Source organism: Gorilla gorilla, chromosome 8 (assembly GCF_029281585.2).
Source record: "Gorilla gorilla gorilla isolate KB3781 chromosome 8, NHGRI_mGorGor1-v2.1_pri, whole genome shotgun sequence".
Lineage (NCBI taxonomy): Eukaryota > Metazoa > Chordata > Mammalia > Primates > Hominidae > Gorilla > Gorilla gorilla.
Window position 1 is genome coordinate 23199044 of NC_073232.2, and position 20319 is coordinate 23219362.

The 20319-nt window shown below is 42.5% G+C and overlaps 1 protein-coding gene across 2 annotated transcripts in view; it reads right to left on the reverse strand.

Moving 5' to 3' along the window:
* FRMD4A (FERM domain containing 4A) overlaps positions 1 to 20319 on the reverse strand; it is a 685957-nt gene that overhangs the window by 529892 nt on the left and 135746 nt on the right. The window contains exon 1 of one of the 2 annotated variants that reach the window (XM_063709890.1): positions 142 to 11746. The exons of the other annotated variant lie outside the window; for it this stretch is intronic. Coding sequence (XP_063565960.1) covers positions 142 to 174 — 33 coding nt within the window. The 5' untranslated portion in view covers positions 175 to 11746. Of the gene's footprint in view, positions 1 to 141; positions 11747 to 20319 lie in introns of those variants that run through there. 2 annotated transcript variants of the gene reach the window in all.

A 20319-nucleotide genomic window follows, 5' to 3' on the forward strand; every position in this document is an offset into this window, starting at 1 on the left:
GCCTATTCTTTGAGAGATCCAGTTGCAATCGCCAGCCTAGTTCTGAAATGAGACAAAAGCTCCGTGAGCCTCCTCCCATGCACAGAGCCTTTTCTGTCCCTCCAAGCAGAAGGAAAAGAAATCCAGATCCATTCCCCTTACCTTCGTCCTCATCGGAGACAGGAGCCCTTCCATGGTGGCAGAATCCTCATGCCAGTTTCTGTCTCCTGCAAGTTACTCTCTCTGTGTGCCGTGCTTAAGCATCCCACATGAAAAGAGCCATGTCGGGAGCGGTGGTGGCTCCCCTCTCCCGGGTGGCGCCTCTGCACCGCCACCCGGTCTAACTTGAATCCCCAGCGCCTGCAAAGCGCCGTTCCTGGAGAAGCCTGCTCCTCTCCTCGCCCTGGTCCCCTCTCTCTTTCTCCCTCTCCCGCGCTCTCTCTCCTCCCTCTCTCTCCTCCCTCTCTCTTTCCATAATCTGCCTACAGCTCTCTGTGTACCCTGCTCACTTGACAAATGGTCTCTGTCTTAGGTAACGCATTTGAGCCAAGAAAAGTGATCTGAACCAACCCACAGGGCAGCTCATCCAGGGCAGGAGGCGAGGGGGGCTGAGCCGGAGCATCCAGCCGCTTTGGGCTCTGTAGCTTGTTCTCTCCAGAGCTGAGAGCACTGTTGCGTTTGTTCGTTCATTCATTCATTCATTCGTTCATCATTCATTCCTCTCTTAAGAAGTGGGACTCCCACAGGAATGGATCTAGTTGACACCACTGCTGAGCTGCTTTTCTGGTCTGGGTACAGAAAGCTGAAAAAGAAATCCCACTGCGTGGAGTACTTCTAAATACCCATGTTCAGCCCACTGTGAATTTCACATCTGGATAGTTAACTGCGTTCTTCTGCAGTTTGGCCAGATGTTTAGAGGCACATAACTGTAGCCCCTTTTTAGAGAAAGTTTCAAAAACAGATTTATGGACTCTGATCCTGAATAGTCAAGTATTAAAAAAAAAAGTGTGTGTGTGTCTGTGTGTGTGTATGTGTGTGTGTGTGTGTGGACGCGCGCGTACGGGCACACTGTCCAGGAGTCCAAATAAATCAGGATTGACTGTTTCATTCAGCATTGCTGGTCACTTGGAAAAAAATACACAATGAAAGAAAAATGGCAAAGACCTAGGTCAGAGCATAATGCAGTAGAAAAGATGAGATTTTTCTGAACTTCTTTATGCTTGAGGAATTTTCTCTGTGAGAATAATTCAACATCTCTACTTCAGCTGGTGACTCCTTAAATGTGGCTACACACATCTATGCCATCACCAAGGGGCCAGGACCCCTTTTGCATCATATATGTGACACATGTGCACCATACATGAACCTATCAATGCGATTTAAGGAAGATGCCCCTGTCCCTTGCCCTTCTTTCCATCTGTGATTCTTGTACTCACAAGACATCCCCAAGATAGGGCGAGCCACTCTGTCCTCCAGATGGAATCACAGGCTGGTCCCAGGCCCCTGCCTCTTCCTTCATTGATGCTTTTCATCCCTAATTAACATCCTTCTTCTCCTCCCGTTCACACATCAGCATTCCAAAAGAACTTCAGTATCTACACCAACTCTATCACCTCTTGATCACCTCCTTCGTAGTCTCCAGTTTGCTTCCTTTTTTTTTTTTTTTTTTTTTTTTTTTTTTTTTTTTTACAGAGTGTCTGTTGGTTGCTCAGGCTGGAGTACAGTAATGCAATGATGGCTCACTACAGCCTTGAACTACTGGGTTCAAGAGATCCTCCTGCCTCAGCCTCCTGAATATCTGTGACTGTAGGCATGCACCACCATGCCCAACTAATTTTTAATTTTTTTATGGAGACAGGGTCTTGCTATGTTTCCCAGGCTGGTCTCAAACTCCTGGCCTCAAGAGATCCTTCCACCTCAGCCTCTCAAAGTGTTGGGATTACAGATGTGAGCCGCTGCTCGGGGTCCAATTTTCTATTCTTAACTCTTTCTCTGCGTCACCTTAGTTGCAGGCTGCAACCTCATTCTCACTTAACCAGGCATGTACATCCTTTGACCAGAGTCTTAGCATCCTGACAAATCTGTAGACCCAACATATTGAGTGCAACTCGCTGTCCTTATATAAAAGATTATTGCCATTTCTGGGGGACTCTGGACCTTATTTCTTGGGTATTGACTTAAACAATACTTCTTATTTTGTATTGTAGTGTTTAGGGATCCCTAATATTTTCTTCTCTTCATGTAGTCATTCAACAAATAGTTGTAAGGCACTTAGTACGTGCTGGAAGCTGTTCTTGTTCTGATGACACAGTGGAGAATACGGTAGACAAAGTCCTTATTCCAAGGCCCTATATTTCATAGCAGGTTTGATACAAAACTCAACCAACTCATCAAGCCTTTCCATCTATCATTGCATTATTCATACCAACCTCTCCCCATGTTTTTGGGTTTCTCTGTGGGATTGCAAACCTTCTGATGTGACTTCCATTTCCAGTTTAGTGCCATTCTCTTTGTGACTCTTCTCCTAACTGTATACCCATGATCAACTTTCTCCTAGGAAATAAAAAACTAAATTGTCTCCATGAGAATCTCATTCCTTCACCTCCATCTTTTTTTTTTTGAGATGGAGTCTCCCTCTGTTGGCCAGGCTGGAGTGCAACGGCGCAATCTCAGCTCACTAGCTCACTGCTATCTCCGCCTCCCAGGTTCAAGTGATTCTCCTGCCTCAGCCTCCCGAGTAGCTGGGATTATAGGCACGCACCACCACACCCAGCTAATTTTTGTATTTTTAGTAGAGACGGGGTTTCACCATGTTGGCCAGGATGGTCTCAATCTCCTGACCTCATGATCCACCCCCTCGGCCTCCCAAAGTGATGGGATTACAGGCATGAGCCACTGCACCCAGCCTTACTTCCATCTTTAATTCTATTCTCTCTCCTCTTCCCCAGACCCTTCCTCTATTTCCCCAAAGGTTTCATTTTTCAGTGTCAGGGAAGGAAATCACTCTTGTTTACTCAAAACAGAGATGCCGTTCCTCATCCTCCCCGGTTATTGGCCCTGAACCATTAAAACGTCTTGTTATCCCACTCACTGTTGAGACATCGCCCATGCCACGTGCTACATTTAGCTTCCATCCCATTGGATTCTTCAATAACTAGAATAAGCTGCATCCATTATTTGCTTTTTTACTTTCGACAATTCTTTCCTGAAGCATTCTGCCCTGTTCATGACATGAACAGGTTCATGAACAGGTTTGCACTGTTTGTGCCCTTTCTAACCTCAGAAACCCCTCTCATCAGAATTTCCAATCATGTAACCTTCTTTTTGTTTGTTTTTGTTTTTGTTTTTTTTTTTGAGACAAAGTCTCACTCTGTTGCCCGGGCTGGAGTGCAGTGGCATGATCTTGGCTCACTGCAATCTCTAACTCCTGGATTCAAGTGATTCTCATGCCTCAGCCTCCACCATGCCCAGCTAATTTTTTGTATTTTTAGTAGAGATGGGGTTTCGCTATGTTGGCGGGGCTGGTCTTGAACTCCTGGCCACAAATTATCCGCCCACCTTGGCCTCCCAAAGTGCTCGGATTATAGGTGTCAGCCACTGTGCCTGGCCCCAATCATGTCCCCTTCTCAAGAGTTTTATCCTTGATATTAAAAAAAAAATACATCTCTGGTACAATTGATTACCTGCCCCCCTGCCTCCTGGCCCTCTGTACTCTCTCTGGCTCTCAATCTCCCTAAAGGTTTGTTTAAAGTAGATAGAACAGAGGGGGGACTATGCCAAGGTTAAACAAAATTCGACTGATTGCATGTTTAAGGCTGGTTGTTTTCTGAAAAACTCCAACCATAGATTTTGGAACCAGAATAGCTTTCCTGAGTCAAAGGAAAGGACTTTTGGAAGGAATTTGGAATATTCTGTATAAGTGCACCACTTAGGGAGGGTAGAACTTTTCTGGTTGTTTACACACCAGCCATTTAGCCCCTGGAGCCTGGGGTTGTTCACCATATTTTTATAATGGTCTGAGAGGTCCTTGACTAAACCTCTGGAATCAATAGGACTTGGAACCTATCAATTAGTTCCTGAGATGCTGCTGCTGTTGATGGTAAAGATGAGAATGGCAATAGCTGTTGAATGCTTACCTGGTGGCAGGCACTGGGCTAAGTGATTTCATGCAGTAGTTCACACAATTCCCTTACCCCCTGCCCTACGAGGGAAGTACTATTCTTACTGCTATACTGCAGAAGCTTCAGCTAAGTAATTCACCCACACAGCATTCAGTTCAATGAAGCCACTGCTAGTGTACTATTTCCACCTTGTGTTATTTCATTAAAAATAATCCCCACCAACATAAGACATATAAAGACTTAAAAGCACATTTTAAGTTTCTGTTCTTTATTAGTCAGGGGTTGCAAAGTAAGCATTTGAAAGTATTTTATTTTAGACTATTAGGCTATTACATTAACTTTGAGTACCTCGTTCACTTATGTATTCAGGAAACCAATATTCATTGAACATCCACTTCAAGCCAGGTTCTGTGTTAGACGCTTAAAAGCACAAAGTCTTGTGTTTATCAAAGATAAACATATATAAAATGGAGCACACTAGTCCATTTATCACTTATCATTTCCAAGTCCTTTAAATACTGATGACTGCACCTTTTATGTCTTGTGTGAAGTGGTTGAATTGTTGCAGGGTGAAGGGGGCAGGAAGAGAGAGAGGGTGGTGGGAATTAGAAAATATTTTAACCTGGGCAATAAATGTCCGTGAAGAATAATTGTCAGATCATTAGGCACTCTAACACCCTTGACATTGATCAATGTTACCAAAGTATTCAGAAGCAAGAACAATTTGCATTTTTGCCTCACAGATTTCTTTGGATTAGGGCACTCTCTGCTTGCAATTTACCATCTGGGATTAACCCACACTTAGAAAAAAAAAAGTCAAATAAATATCAAATATGTAGACACCGGTGAAATATTAATTAAGTTTACACCACAAGAGAAAGGGAGTTTCCTCTGAAATCTGACTTAAGGAGTTTCTACTCTGTGGTAGGTGGACTTCTCACCTCCAGAGGAAAACTCCCCGCACCAAGGAACCTCTCTTAGCAAATGCCCTTGCCCTTTGAGCCACCCTTCTTTCATATTTTGATGTCAAAAAAGAGAGGGAAATAATAACTTTATAATAAACTTCTCTAGACTAGGAGCACTTGTAAATGTCACAAAGGCTGTTGGGTATGCCATGGTTGGAGGCTCAGGTTTTCCATCTCTTGCGCTTAAACACTGACCCTTTCTTCCCCACATCTCTGCCATTTTTGAGGTTAATTTCTTTAGGCCCCTTAGAGTCTCTGGGGATCATAGCTAGCCAAACAATTAGGGTTTATTATCTGGGATTGCACTGCCTGCTTCATAAAGAGTTGATGATTTATTAAGGTGAGAAGATTGTGACCTAAGCACCATGAAGGCTTTACCCTCTGTGACCTGCTCACCACTCTTTACTATTTAGAAACATCTTCATCAAGTTGTAGGCTTTGGGATGATAATGGATAGAAAAGGTCTTCTTCCTGGATCAGTTCCAGATATCTTGGGTAACACTGAAGGAGTTATGTAACTAACATGACAAATCTCCTTCCCCCTTTTTCTCTCTGCCTCAACCCTCCTCAGCCACACATATTTGCTTTCATTTATAATATAAATATCCGAGCTTAGCACAGAGAAAATTTTCACCTGCTATGTACTAAAGTGCTCAATAAAAATTGTGATTTAATATTAAGTGCTTAAATTTATTCATGTCTAGGTAAGAGAAAACATTCTACAAGTTCTTCCGATACAAAAATTATATAGCGATTAACATTCTTTCAAATTGTTTTTACATGTGTTTGCCTTTTTAAAAACCTCAGAATGGGCCGGGCACGGTGGCTCACGCCTGTAATCCCAGCACTTTGGGAGGCCGAGGCAGGCAGATCACTTGAGTTCAGGAATTCAAGATCAGCCTGATCAATATGACAAAACCCCATCTCAACTAAAAATATACAAATCAGCTGGGTATGGTGGTGCACATCTATAGTCCCAGCTACTCAGGAGGCTGATGCAGGAGAATCGCTTGAATCTGGGAGGCGGAGGTTGCAGTGAGCTGAGATTGTGCCACTGCACTCCAGCCTGGGCTACAGAGAGCAAGAATCCATCAAAAAAAAACAAAGCAAAACAAAAACAAAACCAAAAAACAAACAAACAAAAAACAAACCTCACAATGATCCCATGAGATGTGGCAGGTATTCATTTTCATTTTATAAGATTGGAGAGGTGAATAGGAGAAGAGTAATATTTATTGAGCATCAGCTTTGTTCCAGGGCTTGAGCTAGATACTCTTCAGTGTCATCTCACTTAATTTTAACAGGTGTATTATTATTCCCATTTAACAGATGATGACCTGAGATTGAGAGAATTAAGTATGGTAGTAGATAGCATCATTTGGTCCTGATTATTCATACATTTTGTTATCCATGCAATTTGCTATGTGACTTTGCCACCCTCTCTTTTTCCCCAAGTATGGATAGAAGGCTAGCAAAGGCGGTACAAGCAGAATTTTGAAATGCGCATGGGAAAGATACACCCACGCTAGTCTGCTGATTCCAACAGGAGGATAACAGAAGACCCAACCTCCATTACAGACTTACGAGCAAGCCAGAGAATCACAAATGAGTGAGACTAGCCAAGATCAGCTGAGCCCAGCCTACATCAGCAAAACTCTACAGTCTTCTGAAAAACCAATGCCTATTACTGTGTGGCACCAGGCATTGCATTTGTTATGCAGCCAATGGATACGATTCCTAATCCAAGATGAGAGTTCCTAAACTGTGGAGCAGAGCTGACTAGAACTCCAAACGCAGGTTTTCTCACTCCAAAAATTTCAAGTTCTTCCAATGCTGTCACATTTCTGTGGCTCACCCATGCGCAGTGATGGGTTGTATGATTACTATTTTCCAGACCCCAGATCAATGTCTAAGCTCCAAGACACACATTCCGGCACTTCTATGTTATTGAATGTCAAGTATAGGATCTACTGTATTTTATTTACAATTCCTTAAAATTGTGGCACACTGAGGAAAACACGGTATGAGGTTCTATGCCTTGATCAGTCGTCTCGTCTTTATGATCTTTTAGACTCTGCCCCATTTTCTAAAGAACAGCAATTGCCTAAAGTTATCAGCAATCGGTACAGAAGTTAATTGGAATCTAGCCCTTGGAGACTTTTCCCTTCAGCAGTTCTTGCCTTTCCGAAAAAGTGTCTCACAGTGGGAAAAATAAAACTGCTTTTCTTCATTATCATAAACACTTCAGCTGGAAATGGTTCTCTACCTGCCCCGATGTTTTATGAAAACATCTAAAGAGCAGAGTGACATTATTTTCCAGTGTTTGAAAAGAGCTATTTCCACTTTTTTCTTTTTTTTGTTTTTTTCCTTAAGGTTTGTGGTTTAAGTACTTTTGTCAAGAGGGAGAAGAAAACCGACAGCTGCTGCAGCCCCAGATCGCTGCCCCTGTGTTTGCTCAGAAGACCTCTGGGAGCCCAGATAAGGAGAAAGCTGAGAGACAGGCATCTGGGCGGAAGCAATGCCTCCTTCTTCCCGTCCTCACAGAGGGGAAGCAGTTGGATGTTCCTGCAAAGTTAGCATGCAGGGTAGCATTTTTACCTCCCGCTTTTGTTGGGTTATTTCCAAGCTCCAAACTAAAGAATTGTGCGACAGAAATTATGCAGGCAAACATTTTAATTTTTGACAAATAAAAATTGCACATATTTCTGGTATAAAACACTATGTTCTGATATATGTACGCATTGTGAAATGACTACCATGAATTTTTTTTTTATTTGAGATAGGGTCTCACTCTGTTGTCCAGGCTGGAGTGCAGGGGCACAATCACAGCTCACTGCAACCTCGGCTTCCTAAGCTCAAGCAATCCTCCTGCCTCAGCCTCCCCAGCAGCTGGGACTACAGATGTGCACCACCATGCCCAGCTAATTTGTGTACTTTTAGTTGAGATGGGGTTTTGCCATATTGACCAGGCTGGTCTTGAATTCCTGAACTTGAGTGATCTGCCCGCCTCGGCCTCCCAAAGTGCATGCTGGGATTACAGACGTGAGCCACGGTACCTGGACTACATCTTTTCTTGATATTTCTGTCAAAATGTTCAGGATTGTCAGGACTTGGACAAACCACTTTCAAAAGCTTTATTTGTGGCTTTTTCTTTATAAGAGGCAACCCCAACACTACTACCAAACTGCCGTATAATTGTTTATCAAACCTAGACTGGGGAGGGGACAAAAATGATAGTGATCAATGGAGATGGGAGTTGACACAGTTTCTGCTTCTAAGACTTCTTTGAACTCTCAAGCTGTGTTTTTAAAAAGAGAGAGAGATAGGGTGCAGTAGCACATGCCTGGAATCCCAGTGCTTTCGGAGGCTCAGGCAATGAAATTGCTTGGGGCCAGTAGTTCAAGACCAGCTTGGGTAACATAAGAAGACACTGTCTCTACAAAAAATAAAAAATAATAATAATAGCCAGGCAAGGTGGCACATGCCTATAGTTTCAGCTACTTGGAGGGCTAAGGCAGGAGGAGAGTTTGAGCCCAGGAGTTTGAGGCTGCAGTGATCTCTGATCTTGCCACTGCACTCCAGCCTGGACAACAGAGCAAGAGAAGTCTGACAAGACAAAATTTTTTTTCTCTAATTGGCCCATCCTTCGTGGTAGGGGTGTGAAAGAGACCCCCATCATCTACCCTAAAAGTAACTCATGAACCCCTTGGTACAGGGATGTTCCTAGGTTCCTTCAAGGTAGACACATGTGCTGAGAACCTCCTTTAAGGCAGGTTCGACCAGGGGCTCTGCCCTGAGGTTACCAGTGTGAAGAGTACAGGTGAAGGCTGTTGAAAAATTTAAGAACTCCAAGGATTAGAGGTAACAATCACAGAAACCTTCTGAATTCTGCTGAGTGAGAACTAGCAGGAGGGTTGAACAATTCAAGTGGAAGCAAACGTTGGGAGAAGTACTCATTTCACCTGGGATTGTTGATTAGGCTGCTTCAAGGGAAATCCTATTCTTGAAGGTGGCTTTGACCATCTGGAGGAGGTTAGGATGTTGGCGCGTGGGGCTGTCGTAAGCAGGATGGGGTGGAGATGTGCAGGAGGCGAGGGAGGACTTCAGACAGAGAGACTGACCCATGCTGAGAAAGCATAGAGCTAGGCAGTAACATATTTGAAGAGAAAAACAAGAACACTGAAGTTTACAGAGTGCTGATAAGTGATCTCCAGATTATATGGTCTTAGACTCGATTTTTCTTAATTTAAAACTGAATTTACACCTCACTTTATTTGAAAACAGTTATGTGTCATGCACGAATGAAATAATGTGCAGACAGAGTTCACTTTACATCATTAGTGGTGTCTTGGAAAGTTACACATTAATTTATTTAGAAATCTGCAGGAAATTCCTTTATGTTATAAAAGCTCATTCTTCTAAGTTATTCTAATTTTACAAGTTGGAATGGGCCATGCCTGCATAGTGTCTGATGGTCCCTTTAACAGTACTGGGATTGCCTAATAATGGAATTATGTTTACAATGTGACCTTTCAAACAATAAATGTGCCTCAATGTGCATTATTTTCATAGCTCTAAGGAGTTGTTTTCTTTTTTTTTTTCAAATCACTCCTGTGTCTTAAATTTCATTGGCCAGCTTCAACCTGAGGCACAAAGGAAAGTAATTGCTTGATTCAATTTCTCACTGTGTCAAAATAATGAAATTGATGGGCATCTTTTACTCCCAAACCTGGAAATGCATTCTATCTTGCAAATTGAATCTTAACCATGGTATCTAAATATGTTCATTAAAAGCAAAACTACTGTCTTTTAAAAATGTTCATAAACAGAGACACTCATACCTGAGGTCATAAAGCCAGTTGGCATTTTGATCAGGTGTGAAGAATATTTCTGTCTCAATTTTAGTAAGACATGATTTTTCTGACTCAGTACCTCAGCATAACCTAAGAAACCAAACTTTGTGAACAGTATTGACTTTAAACATCATAGTAATCATAAGAACAAAGAGAAATTATGAGATATGGAAAATAGCTCCAGAAAAAAAGGCTTAATTTGAAAACTTTGCTATGGTTTCCAAGCATGTTTTTACCTGGTCATGGTTTGGAGAAAGGGGTTGGACCTTCTAAAAGTAGATCACCAAAGCACTTACACCTTAACACATTTCCTTTTTTGTTTTTCTTTTCTTTCTTTTTTTTTTTTTTTTTTTGAGAGAGTCTCACTCTCTGTTGCCCAGGCTGGAGTGCGGTGGTGCCATCTCGGCTCACTGCAAACTCTGCCTCCTGGGTTCAAGCGATTCTCCTGCCTCAGCCTCCAGAGTTGCTGGGATTACAGGTGCATAACACCACAACCGGTTAATTTTTTTTTTTTTTTTTTTTTTTTTTTTTTTTTAGTAGAGATGGGGTTTCACCATGTTGGCCAGGCTGGTCTCGAACTCCTGACCTCAAGTGATCCCCTGCCTTGGCCTCCCAAAGTGCTGGGATGGATTACAGGCGTGAGCCACTGCAACCGGCCCCTGAACCCATTTTCTATACCTAGCTTGTTGAGTAATCTCAGTTATTTATCTAGCTTCTCTTAGCCAACTTTCTATTCTATTATGTTAAAAAAAATGGAGAAATTACTACTTCTCCAATGTTAAAAAAGGTATTTTTTTGTTGTTCCAATTTAAGGGAATTTGTTTGCTCAACAAAGGCTGAAGTGCTTTATACAAGGCACCGTGCCCATCTCCTGAGGAGCCTCTGAACGTTCCCAGAAGCACACGTCCAGGCCGGGCAAAGCATGGCTTCTGTTTCCACCTCTCAGTGAAATCAATCCCCCTAAGCTTTCTTTCAAAGTAGCCCAGATGTGTGGCTCATGGGCTATAAGTCAGAAATGAAAGAAGAGAAGTTTGGAGAATAAAGGCGCATTTTCTTATTTATTTATTTTTTATTTTTTAAGGAAATGATAGATTTCCTTACCACATCCTCGTGCATGGCCTGCCCGGATACAGCTGCGTGGGTACTACGATGGAGCACAAACAAACGCGACCGCTAAAGTCGTGTAGGGTGTTTCCCTTTCATGTCTGAATTTGTTTAGACAGTTACACAATCAGACAGCGCGGAATGAGAGAAAACAAAGCCCAGGAGAAAGGAATGCTTTGAATCTAGGTCCCTGGGCCTCGATACTTTTTCTTTGTTAAATCAACCCAAGGCCGCTCCATATGCTGATCATCTTTTGCCAATGTCTGTGTCTGAACAGGTTTTCCCAGGCATATAGCTCAGAAAGAACCTTTCATCCTCCTTTTCCTGTTATGTGTATAATGTGGTGTAGCCCAAAGCCACTGTGGGTTCTAATTTGCATGTCTATTTCAAGAAGCCCGGAAACTATTTGCATAAGACTCTTGCTTCCTGAGAGATCCCAGCAGAAGGATGTAGAGATAGAGTCTTTCATTTTTTCATTTAGTTCTAGATATCCATAGTGAGAGATCTGTGTGTCTAAACCCCAAAATCTGTAGAATGTGCGTGAAAAAATCTACCACCCTAAGCGAAAGGAGAGCTAGTACAGATGAGGATGTCGTGGCAGAAGCTACTACAAACAACATAAAATAAATTTTGTAGTTTTTTTCCTAATTCCAAATTTTTTTAGAGGTTTGTTGTAGAACTATGGGATACTTGAAACATACAACAAGATCATTTGAAAGTTCAACTTTCTCTTGTAAAAAACAGAGATAGGTATGAAGATAGGAAGTGGATATACTTCATTGTCGGCGAGCTGTAGGGGCAATCGTTAAGTTTTGCAGATGAGCAGAACAGAGGATAGCAGCGGCTCGAAAGTGGCACCTTCAGTAGTTCTAGAGAGAAGGGATGGCAGCAGCAGTAGACCCGGCTAGTACCAACCAAAGCAACAGAGAAGTACAATCCAGACTAGTCCTGGGGGGAATGGGGTAGACAGGGCAGGGCCCAGTGGAGGCAGCCATGGCCAGGTTTCCTATAGAGTTAGAGTGAGATAAAGTGGTAACAGCAAGAGGGCAGAGAGAGACTTGACAGGAACTGCAAAGATGGCAGCTGGAGCAGAATGATGTGCATCAGGTGAGAGGAAAAGCGCAAGGCCAGAGGATCAACTGTGCAGGGTCCATGGTGATGGAGCACAGCAGTGGGCAGAAGTGCGGGCTGGGACCTACCCCCGTAAAGGAGACACTGGAAACCATCGTCGAAAGAGACAAAGACACCAATGGCTAACAACAGAATTTCTTGAGCTTACAAAATCGCAGATAAAAAGAAAAAGGAAAAAAAAAAAAAAAAAGACTGGCCAAAATGCTAAAACTCCCCCCTCTTATGGGATAACAAAACAGGCTACAATTGGTTGGAATCAATATGACCAACCAGAGCCTGTACAGAACCAGCCTGTGATGTCACAGTCTGAACTACCACCACACGTTTCGTACTAACGCCCCCTGAATTTGCACATGCGACCCATGAGGAACCATGAAGAGATAACTGCTCATGCTAAGAACTTTCTAGATTTCCCCTTTCCTTCCACCAATCACCCACTAATCCCAGAATCCACCCCCTAAACCTCTTCTAATAAAACTACTCCCTTGAAGCCAGCGGAGGGAGACAGATCTGAGCTGGACTCCTGTCTCCCTGGGAACAATAAAAGCTTTGCTTTTCTCACAGACCTGGTGTCATAGTCTTGGCACACTGGGCAGTGACCCTTTGGCTCCATGACAAACATGATGGTCTAGGGACCCTGCTTCTCTCCTGTTCTGTCTCAGGTGACCCAAGGACTAGACCATGCATCCTCTTCCTTCTTATCTATCTTCATATCCTCATGAGAGAAGGGAGGGTTATCAGCCTCTGAGGATGCAGATGTTGCACTCAGCCCCAGGATCCCCAGGAGACTGGCAAAGAAGATCATAGCTTTGACTGTTCAGGGTGGCCTTGGACAAAAGTTGCACCCTTAAGGAATACCCTTCTCTGCCCAGTATGGTAGTTCATGCCTATAATCACAGCACTTTTGGAGGCCAGGGAGGGAAGACTGCTTGAACCCAGGAGTTTTGAGACCAGCCTGGCCAACATACTGAGACCTTGTCTCTGCAAAAAAATAACATAATTAGTCAGGTGTGGTGGTGCACATTCCTAGCTACTAATCAGGTTAAGGCAAGAAGATTGCCTGAGCCCAGGAGTTTGGGGAAGCAGTGAGTTGTGATCATGCCTTTGTACTCTCGTTTGGGTGACAGAGCAAGGCTCTGTCTCAAAGGAAAGAAGGAAAGAAGGAAGGGAGGGAGGGAGGGAGACACTCTTCCTTATAACAAGAAACAGCTTGCATTCTATAAAAGCAATGATGTGATTTCTTAAAGGAATTATGAGCCTAACTCCATGATATCAGATCATAGGATATTACAATCAAGTTGTGTATCAACTAGTCCATCATTTCACAGATAAGTAAATTGAGTCCCAGAGAGTTCAGTTACTTTCCTAAGATTACAGAAGTCCTCAACCTTGCTAATTTGATGTTCTTTCTTTTTCAACATACTGTTGGCTATATATGTCCTTTCTAAATAAAGGAACAGAGCCATTATCGTGGAATGACTGACTTAGAGAAGCCTCCATGGACATTTGCTTCGACCTAAATCCCATGCCTTTCTCCATTTACCCCCAAATTGACATAGAAAAAGATCAGCCAGATACAGTGGCTGGGAGGGATACAGGGAATGCTGTCACAGAGAAGGAACTCAATAAATACTTGGTAAAATATTTATTTTGGGGGTTAGAAGTAGACTTGGGAAATTTGGTTTTGTTTGATTCCATATTTCACTAGGGGGAAATAAAGATGTAAAACAGAGACATAAAACATGCCATTAGCTTTATGGGCCTTGGGACAGTGGGGTTCCCAGTTTTCCCGGGAGATGACGATGGAATGCATTCAGGCAGCTCCCACAGTACAATTTTCCCATCTCTAGTGTCCTATTGGGAAGGTATCTCCACCTCCTTGTAGCCTCTACATGCTGAATACATTTAAAACTCCCGTCTAACCTCCTTTCCCCCAAAGGAGCTCCTTCCTTAGACTCTCCAGGTGCTGTCCTTGATGCTAATCTTTCTTCTAGTCAGCCTTTTGTTTTTCATGTAAAAATGACTTACTTCATTATTTACTGGACCTTTTCCACAAAATGCCTGGAATCAAATAAAAAATTACTGGATTCTCAAGTCAACCTTTCTGGACTCCTGCCTCTCCCCCTGTGCCAAGGACCCATGACCTGCTTGCTGCCTGGGCTCTTTGTGTGGTTTGGTTGTTTTTCTCAGACTTGAATGCTTCCCACCGAAATCCTACAATTGGGCACACAGCACTCCCTATTGAAAATGTATAATAGCTTCTCATTATACAAGCTCTTTACTTTGGCTTTTAGAATCATGTGCCATCTCCTTTCCTATTTGCCTCCCGCCTGCCAAACTCATTATCCAATCATTCCCTCTTCAGTCAGTCCCACCTTTCTACCTTTAGGTCCTTTTGCAGAATCCAACTTTAATCAAAGAGATAAAGCAGGCCAAGCCCCAATGTCCATTACTTAATAAGCACTCAATAGACATTAGCTTTCTTCAAAGTCCTCATCAACTCCTTTTCTTGGCTGGGCACAGTAGCTCAGACTTTGAGAGGCTGAAGTGGAAGGCTCACTCAAGCCCAGGAGTTTGAGACAAACCTGGGCAACATAGTGAGACCCCGTCCCTATGAAAAATCAAAAAATTAGCTGAGCACCAGTGACATGCGCCTGTGGTCCCAGCAACTTGGGAGGCTGGAGTGGGAGGATCGCCTGAGCCTGGGAGGTTAAGGCAGCAATGAGCGGTGATTGCAGCACTGACCTCCAGTCTGGGCAACAGAGCGAGGTTTTGTCTCAAAAACAAAACCAAACAAAATCCCCCCCAAAACAACTCCTTTCTGGGAAGCTTTCCCTGAGCAACCCAGCTCACCTCTGTTTGTCTTCACTGCCTGTTTGACATTTAGCTTAAGTCACCTTGTGCTGTTATCTTTTAACCCTGATCTGTAGCTTAACCCTCAAGCACAAGGTCTCATGGCTGTGTATTTCCACCTCTGTGTATGGTGTCCTATAGATAGTGAGAGCTTAACATCTTGCGTCAGTGATGATGCTGCAGCATTGCTACGATGTCCCCCTTAGCTCCAAACATGCCTACATCATTGGCAAACCTTTGAAATCCCAATAGCAAAATGCCAGAAATGCAAGAATTGGAGGTGGAAAAAGGGGTAAGAGGAGGAAGAGAATGGGCCGGGCGCGGTTGCTCATGCCTGTAATCCCAGCACTTTGGGAGGCAGAGGTGGGTGGATCACCTGAGGCCAGGAGTTCAAGACCAGCCTGACCAATATGATGAAACCTGGTCTCTACTAAAAATACAAAAAATAGCCAGGTATGGTGGCGGGCACCTGTAATCCCAGCTACTTGGGAGGCTGAGACAGGAGAATTGCTAGAACCTGGGAGGCGGAGGTTGCAGTGAGCTGAGATTGCACCATTGCACTCCAGCCTGGGCAGCAAGAGTGAAACTCCATTTCAAAAAAGAAAAAATAGGAGGAAGAAAATGAATATTTACAGACTGCCTTCTCTGTACCAAGTAACATTCTTTGTTCTTGTATAAATATCCTCTCCTATAAAGAAAAAAATAAACAAAAAGAGGGAATTGATTCAGTCAGGGTAACAGATGTTAGTGTCATCACTTAGGACTAGAGCCCATAAACTTCTGACTGCCACTGAAAAACAGCCAATGTCAAGGTGAGTTTAGACAGATCTTAACTCAGCCTGATGCTCATTAATGAGAACGATGGCAAAAGTGTTGGGAACTTGAGTCGGCCTCAGTAGGAAAATCCTTGTAAATTTAATGAGAGCTCAGGAGAGATTTCTATCTGTCTTAATTATGCTTGCAAACTTCATAGGGCGCTCTCTGACTCTAGGCTAAAACATGAAGCACCTTGATACCTCTAATACATAAGCCTAAGGCAGTAAATCAGGTTCTCCCCACACGTACACCACTTTCCAAAATGTATTTGACAAAACTTGTCTAAATGTCTCATAGACACTACCCTTTGACTAAGAAAAGGGTTTTGGTTATCACTCCCATTTTACAGACAGAAAAACTGTGGAACAGATTCTGATGCAACAGTATGCCCTCGCCCTAGCAGACGAGTTTGTTGCTCAACCTGAAGTGAAAACAGTAGTTTCTTCACAGCAAATGACCACCCCTCTCGTGTTGGTAGTTCTACCATTTTCAAGACAACTGTATTACCAGAAAAAAGGGCTCACTGTTGGATGCGCTAGAAGCCGATACTATGACACCGGGTTTTCTGTTTGTTTGTTTTTCGTTCATTTTTTAGAGTCAGGATCTTGCTCTGTTGCCCAGGCTGGAGTGCAGTGGTGCCATCATAGCTCACTGCAGCCTCAGTCTCCAAGGCTCTAGCGATCCTGCCTCCCGAGTAGCTGAGGCCACCTCTGCCTCCCAAGTATTTGAGACCACAGGCACATGCTATCACACCTGGCTAATAAATTTTTTGTAGAGCTGGAGTTTTCTTGCATTGCCCAGTCTGGCCTCAAATTCCTGGCCTCCAGCAATCCTTCCACCTTGGTCCCCCAAAGTGCTGGGATTACCGGCGTGAGCCCCAACATCTGGTCAACACTGGATTTTTGAGAAAAGAAAAGCTTTATATTGCAAGTCTACTCACAAGGAGACAGGAGTCAAGTTCAAATCTGTCTATCTGTGCTGGCTCCAAGGCAGTATTTTTTAATGGAAAAGTTTCAGGGGGTGGATTTGGGGATAAGCAGGTGACTGATGGAAGGAAGCACGAAGTCTGGAAAGTCCTTGGGCATGCGCAGTTATCTATTCGTGATGCCTCCTGGGGCTGCTGTGTGCAAATTTGGAGGAAGTTAGTGTGAAACATGGGTGGAAATTCAGGCTGTGAGGTCAGCAAGCTGGTTCTGCGCAGACCCCAGTCAGCCATATTGGTTCCAACCAACTTTAGCCAGTTCTTTTATCTCATAGGTGGAGAGAGTTTTAGTGTTGCAGTGAGAGGTTTCTTGTCTTGTATGTTAACCTGCACACTCAAGAATTTTTGTTAGTTACTGGTTGTACTCTTGGGGGCATAGTCTCAGTTTCAGCTTTTCAGCAAGTTTTTGCTTTTCTTATGTGTTATCCTCTAAGCCCAAGAAGTTAGCCATTGGCTTCTTTAACTCTTTGGGGCATGGTTTCAGTTGGGAATCCCAAATAGAAAGGGTCTTCTGCTTTGAGAGAATTTTATCTAAATGGACACACAACTCATAAAACAACAGTAGTTGAGAGAAAGCAGAGGCTAATGGGGTCAAAGGTGAACAGCCAGTAGAAGTGCCAGCTCCTAAGAGAAAGGATATCAAGGGACAGCCATAGTTTACAAGACCCAGGACCAATCCCAATAAAAGTCCTGTCTCATGACCCCTGGTCTCTCTGTCACTAATTGAGAAATACAATCAACCGCTCCCCTCTGTTTATGCAGTGCATCCAGCATCATGTGACTACACAAGAGAACAAAAAGTAGTATCGGGCTGTTGCTATGGAGACTTAAGAACCATGTGAATTGCTATGGCATCATAAAAGCGATATTCCAATCATCAGTCTTTAACTATAGGGCTGTTGAAATCTATCTCATATTTTTAGAATGTGTGACATTTAACACATTGATGAATATTTCCAGCCTCAGAATATATTCCCTGCTTTCATATTTAGATAGGATTTTTCAGCTCAACTGGCTGTTTTTTTTTTTTTCTCTCTCTCTCTCCTGGCAAATGCTTCATCTCCTCATGAGTGATTACAACTCTTTCTATACTTTCCTAGATGTTTCTTCATTCTTGCTTCCTGTTTTTTCTTTATTCTATAATTAAAATTATTTTCTCACTCACTGTCTCCACTTCCACCAGACCACTTTTTCACATCCCCGGTTGACATTTCAACCAGGTGTTAACCTCCACTGGTCTTAACTGACCACACTTTAAGCCGGAGTTGCTAATAATCAACAATTCTGAGCCCCAGCCAAAGGTGCACAGCTACCTCCTTGGTGGTTTTTATCCCTGAAGTCACCATCCCCTTATCATCCAAGGGAATTCCAATCACTCACTTTTCTAGGCTCTATATGAAATCATTCTTTTGGATGGAGAATAACATATCTAATTCTCCCCTTTTTCTTTGTAAGAATTGCTAACTGGGTTTTGTGTAGCTGTATACACAGACCATTTTGAATATCAGTGTGTATCCACACACACCTGTTTTGCTTATCTTATTTGAAAGATGTTAAAAGAGATTGATTAACTTGTTTAGAATAACAGCTCTTATAACCTAATTAGCTTAGAAGCAAAAATGGGAAAGTGTAAATATCAGGAAATATACATTCACATAACAAAACTCTGCTAAAAGAAACCTGTTACAGTGGTGCACTGTTGCGAGATAAATTCCTCCACATTCCTTTTATTCTTGCAGCATCAGCCTCTCCAAATCTTCATGTGTATTAAGAACCTTCTTCTTTTAACCTCTTTCCTTAAGAGAGCTTCAGGATCTCTTGGACTTATGTATTTTCATCTCCTCCTTAAACCTCTCCAAAGAAGAGCCTTCTTGTTCCCTCCACAGTATTATACAATAAGCTCAAGTACATCAGTGAGCATGGTACTACCAAGGTGTGATTTTATTCTGTGAGTTTCCAGGAATGAAAATCTCCCCTCTAGGTTATTGAATTCTAAAACGTAATGAATTCCTTCAAAGAGTTTTTAAGCATTTTTGCATCAACTTTTTCTTCCAGGGGTCACCAAAGGATGATTTATTTATTCACTGTTGCATTTATAATCACCCCAATAGGGCGCAGTTGTCACTGCTGTGTACATAGCAATATGAACTAAATATATTTGCACAGACAGTAACGCCACAAAAAGAAATAAAGAGTAACAGCGTGTATTTGCTGACTCCAACATCAAGGACTGCACTGTTATCCTTGTCAATATCTAGGTCAAGTTAAATACTGTTTTCAGAAATTCTACCCTGGGCCATCCATGGCTAATTTTATTTTTTGTTTGAATGGGATTTCTGGTAATCATGATCTTGGGAAGAACACAGTCTTACTCCTGATGATTTCTAAATACATTAGACTGTCTGTAAACCAATGAACAGTACTTTACCTTGCTTTTTCCCTGATAGGTTGCCTCTTAATTAATCAATCCATCAACTGAGACTAAAGCACCAAGTGATGTGCCTCACATCAGGAACTGTGCAATGGAAGCATGAGTGAGCCTTTGCTGATATTTTTACTTAACACTTTCGGGTCCAGAGACCTTGTCTTATTAATCACAAACCAAACTTCCAGAAAACGGAAATGTCACATTTCATTGCTTTTTAATTCTTGGTGTTTTACCACATACATACATACACACACACACACATACACACACACACAAAGTGTGCGATGGAAACTTGTAGAGTGAATGAAAAAACAGAGGGATGAATTCAGAACAAGACCCCATATGGTTTTTGAAGGACATACAATTAAGTTGGGAAAGAGGAGACCAGAAACATTCATAAGCAATGAAAGACGGCCTGGAAACCATGCAAAAAGTTGCAGTAGGGACCAGCAGTGCTGGTCTACAAATTAAAAAAAAAACTACAAATAATATATAATATTATATAACAAATACATATGCCTAGAGATACTGCTTTGATGTTCTATGTCAACTCCAGGCTCCTGTCGCTAAGACACTGGCACACTTCTTAGTTTGATGAGGTTGATGGAAATGCATTGCTCCTTTCCTAGACTTCTCGGTCCCTAAAAGGTTCTGTGGTGAACACTGATCCATTCCAACCCATGTCCCCTGCTTCTCTGAATTTTTCCTGTATCAAAGTTGATACATACAAACTATGGAAATTCCCTTTCTTTTTTAATTCCATGAAGATCAGACTTTAAGACACAGAATTTCCATGCATTAAATTTACATAACTAGCTATATGTTGGCAAAAGCACAAACCTGCAAATGAAGACCCCAGGGGGTTTCCTCTGTGATTTTAATTCTCATTTTTATACTTATCTTCATTTTGCAAATTCCCTACAATCAGCTTCTATAACCACAAAAGTAAAAGCAAATAACAAAGCCCTCTAGCGATGTGAGAACATTCACTTATTCCTTCCTTGACTCGTCCATCTCTGCGTTCCTTCATTCACTCATCAACCCTACTACTTCTCACAGAACTATGCTGGCATTGTGGGGAAAGGGT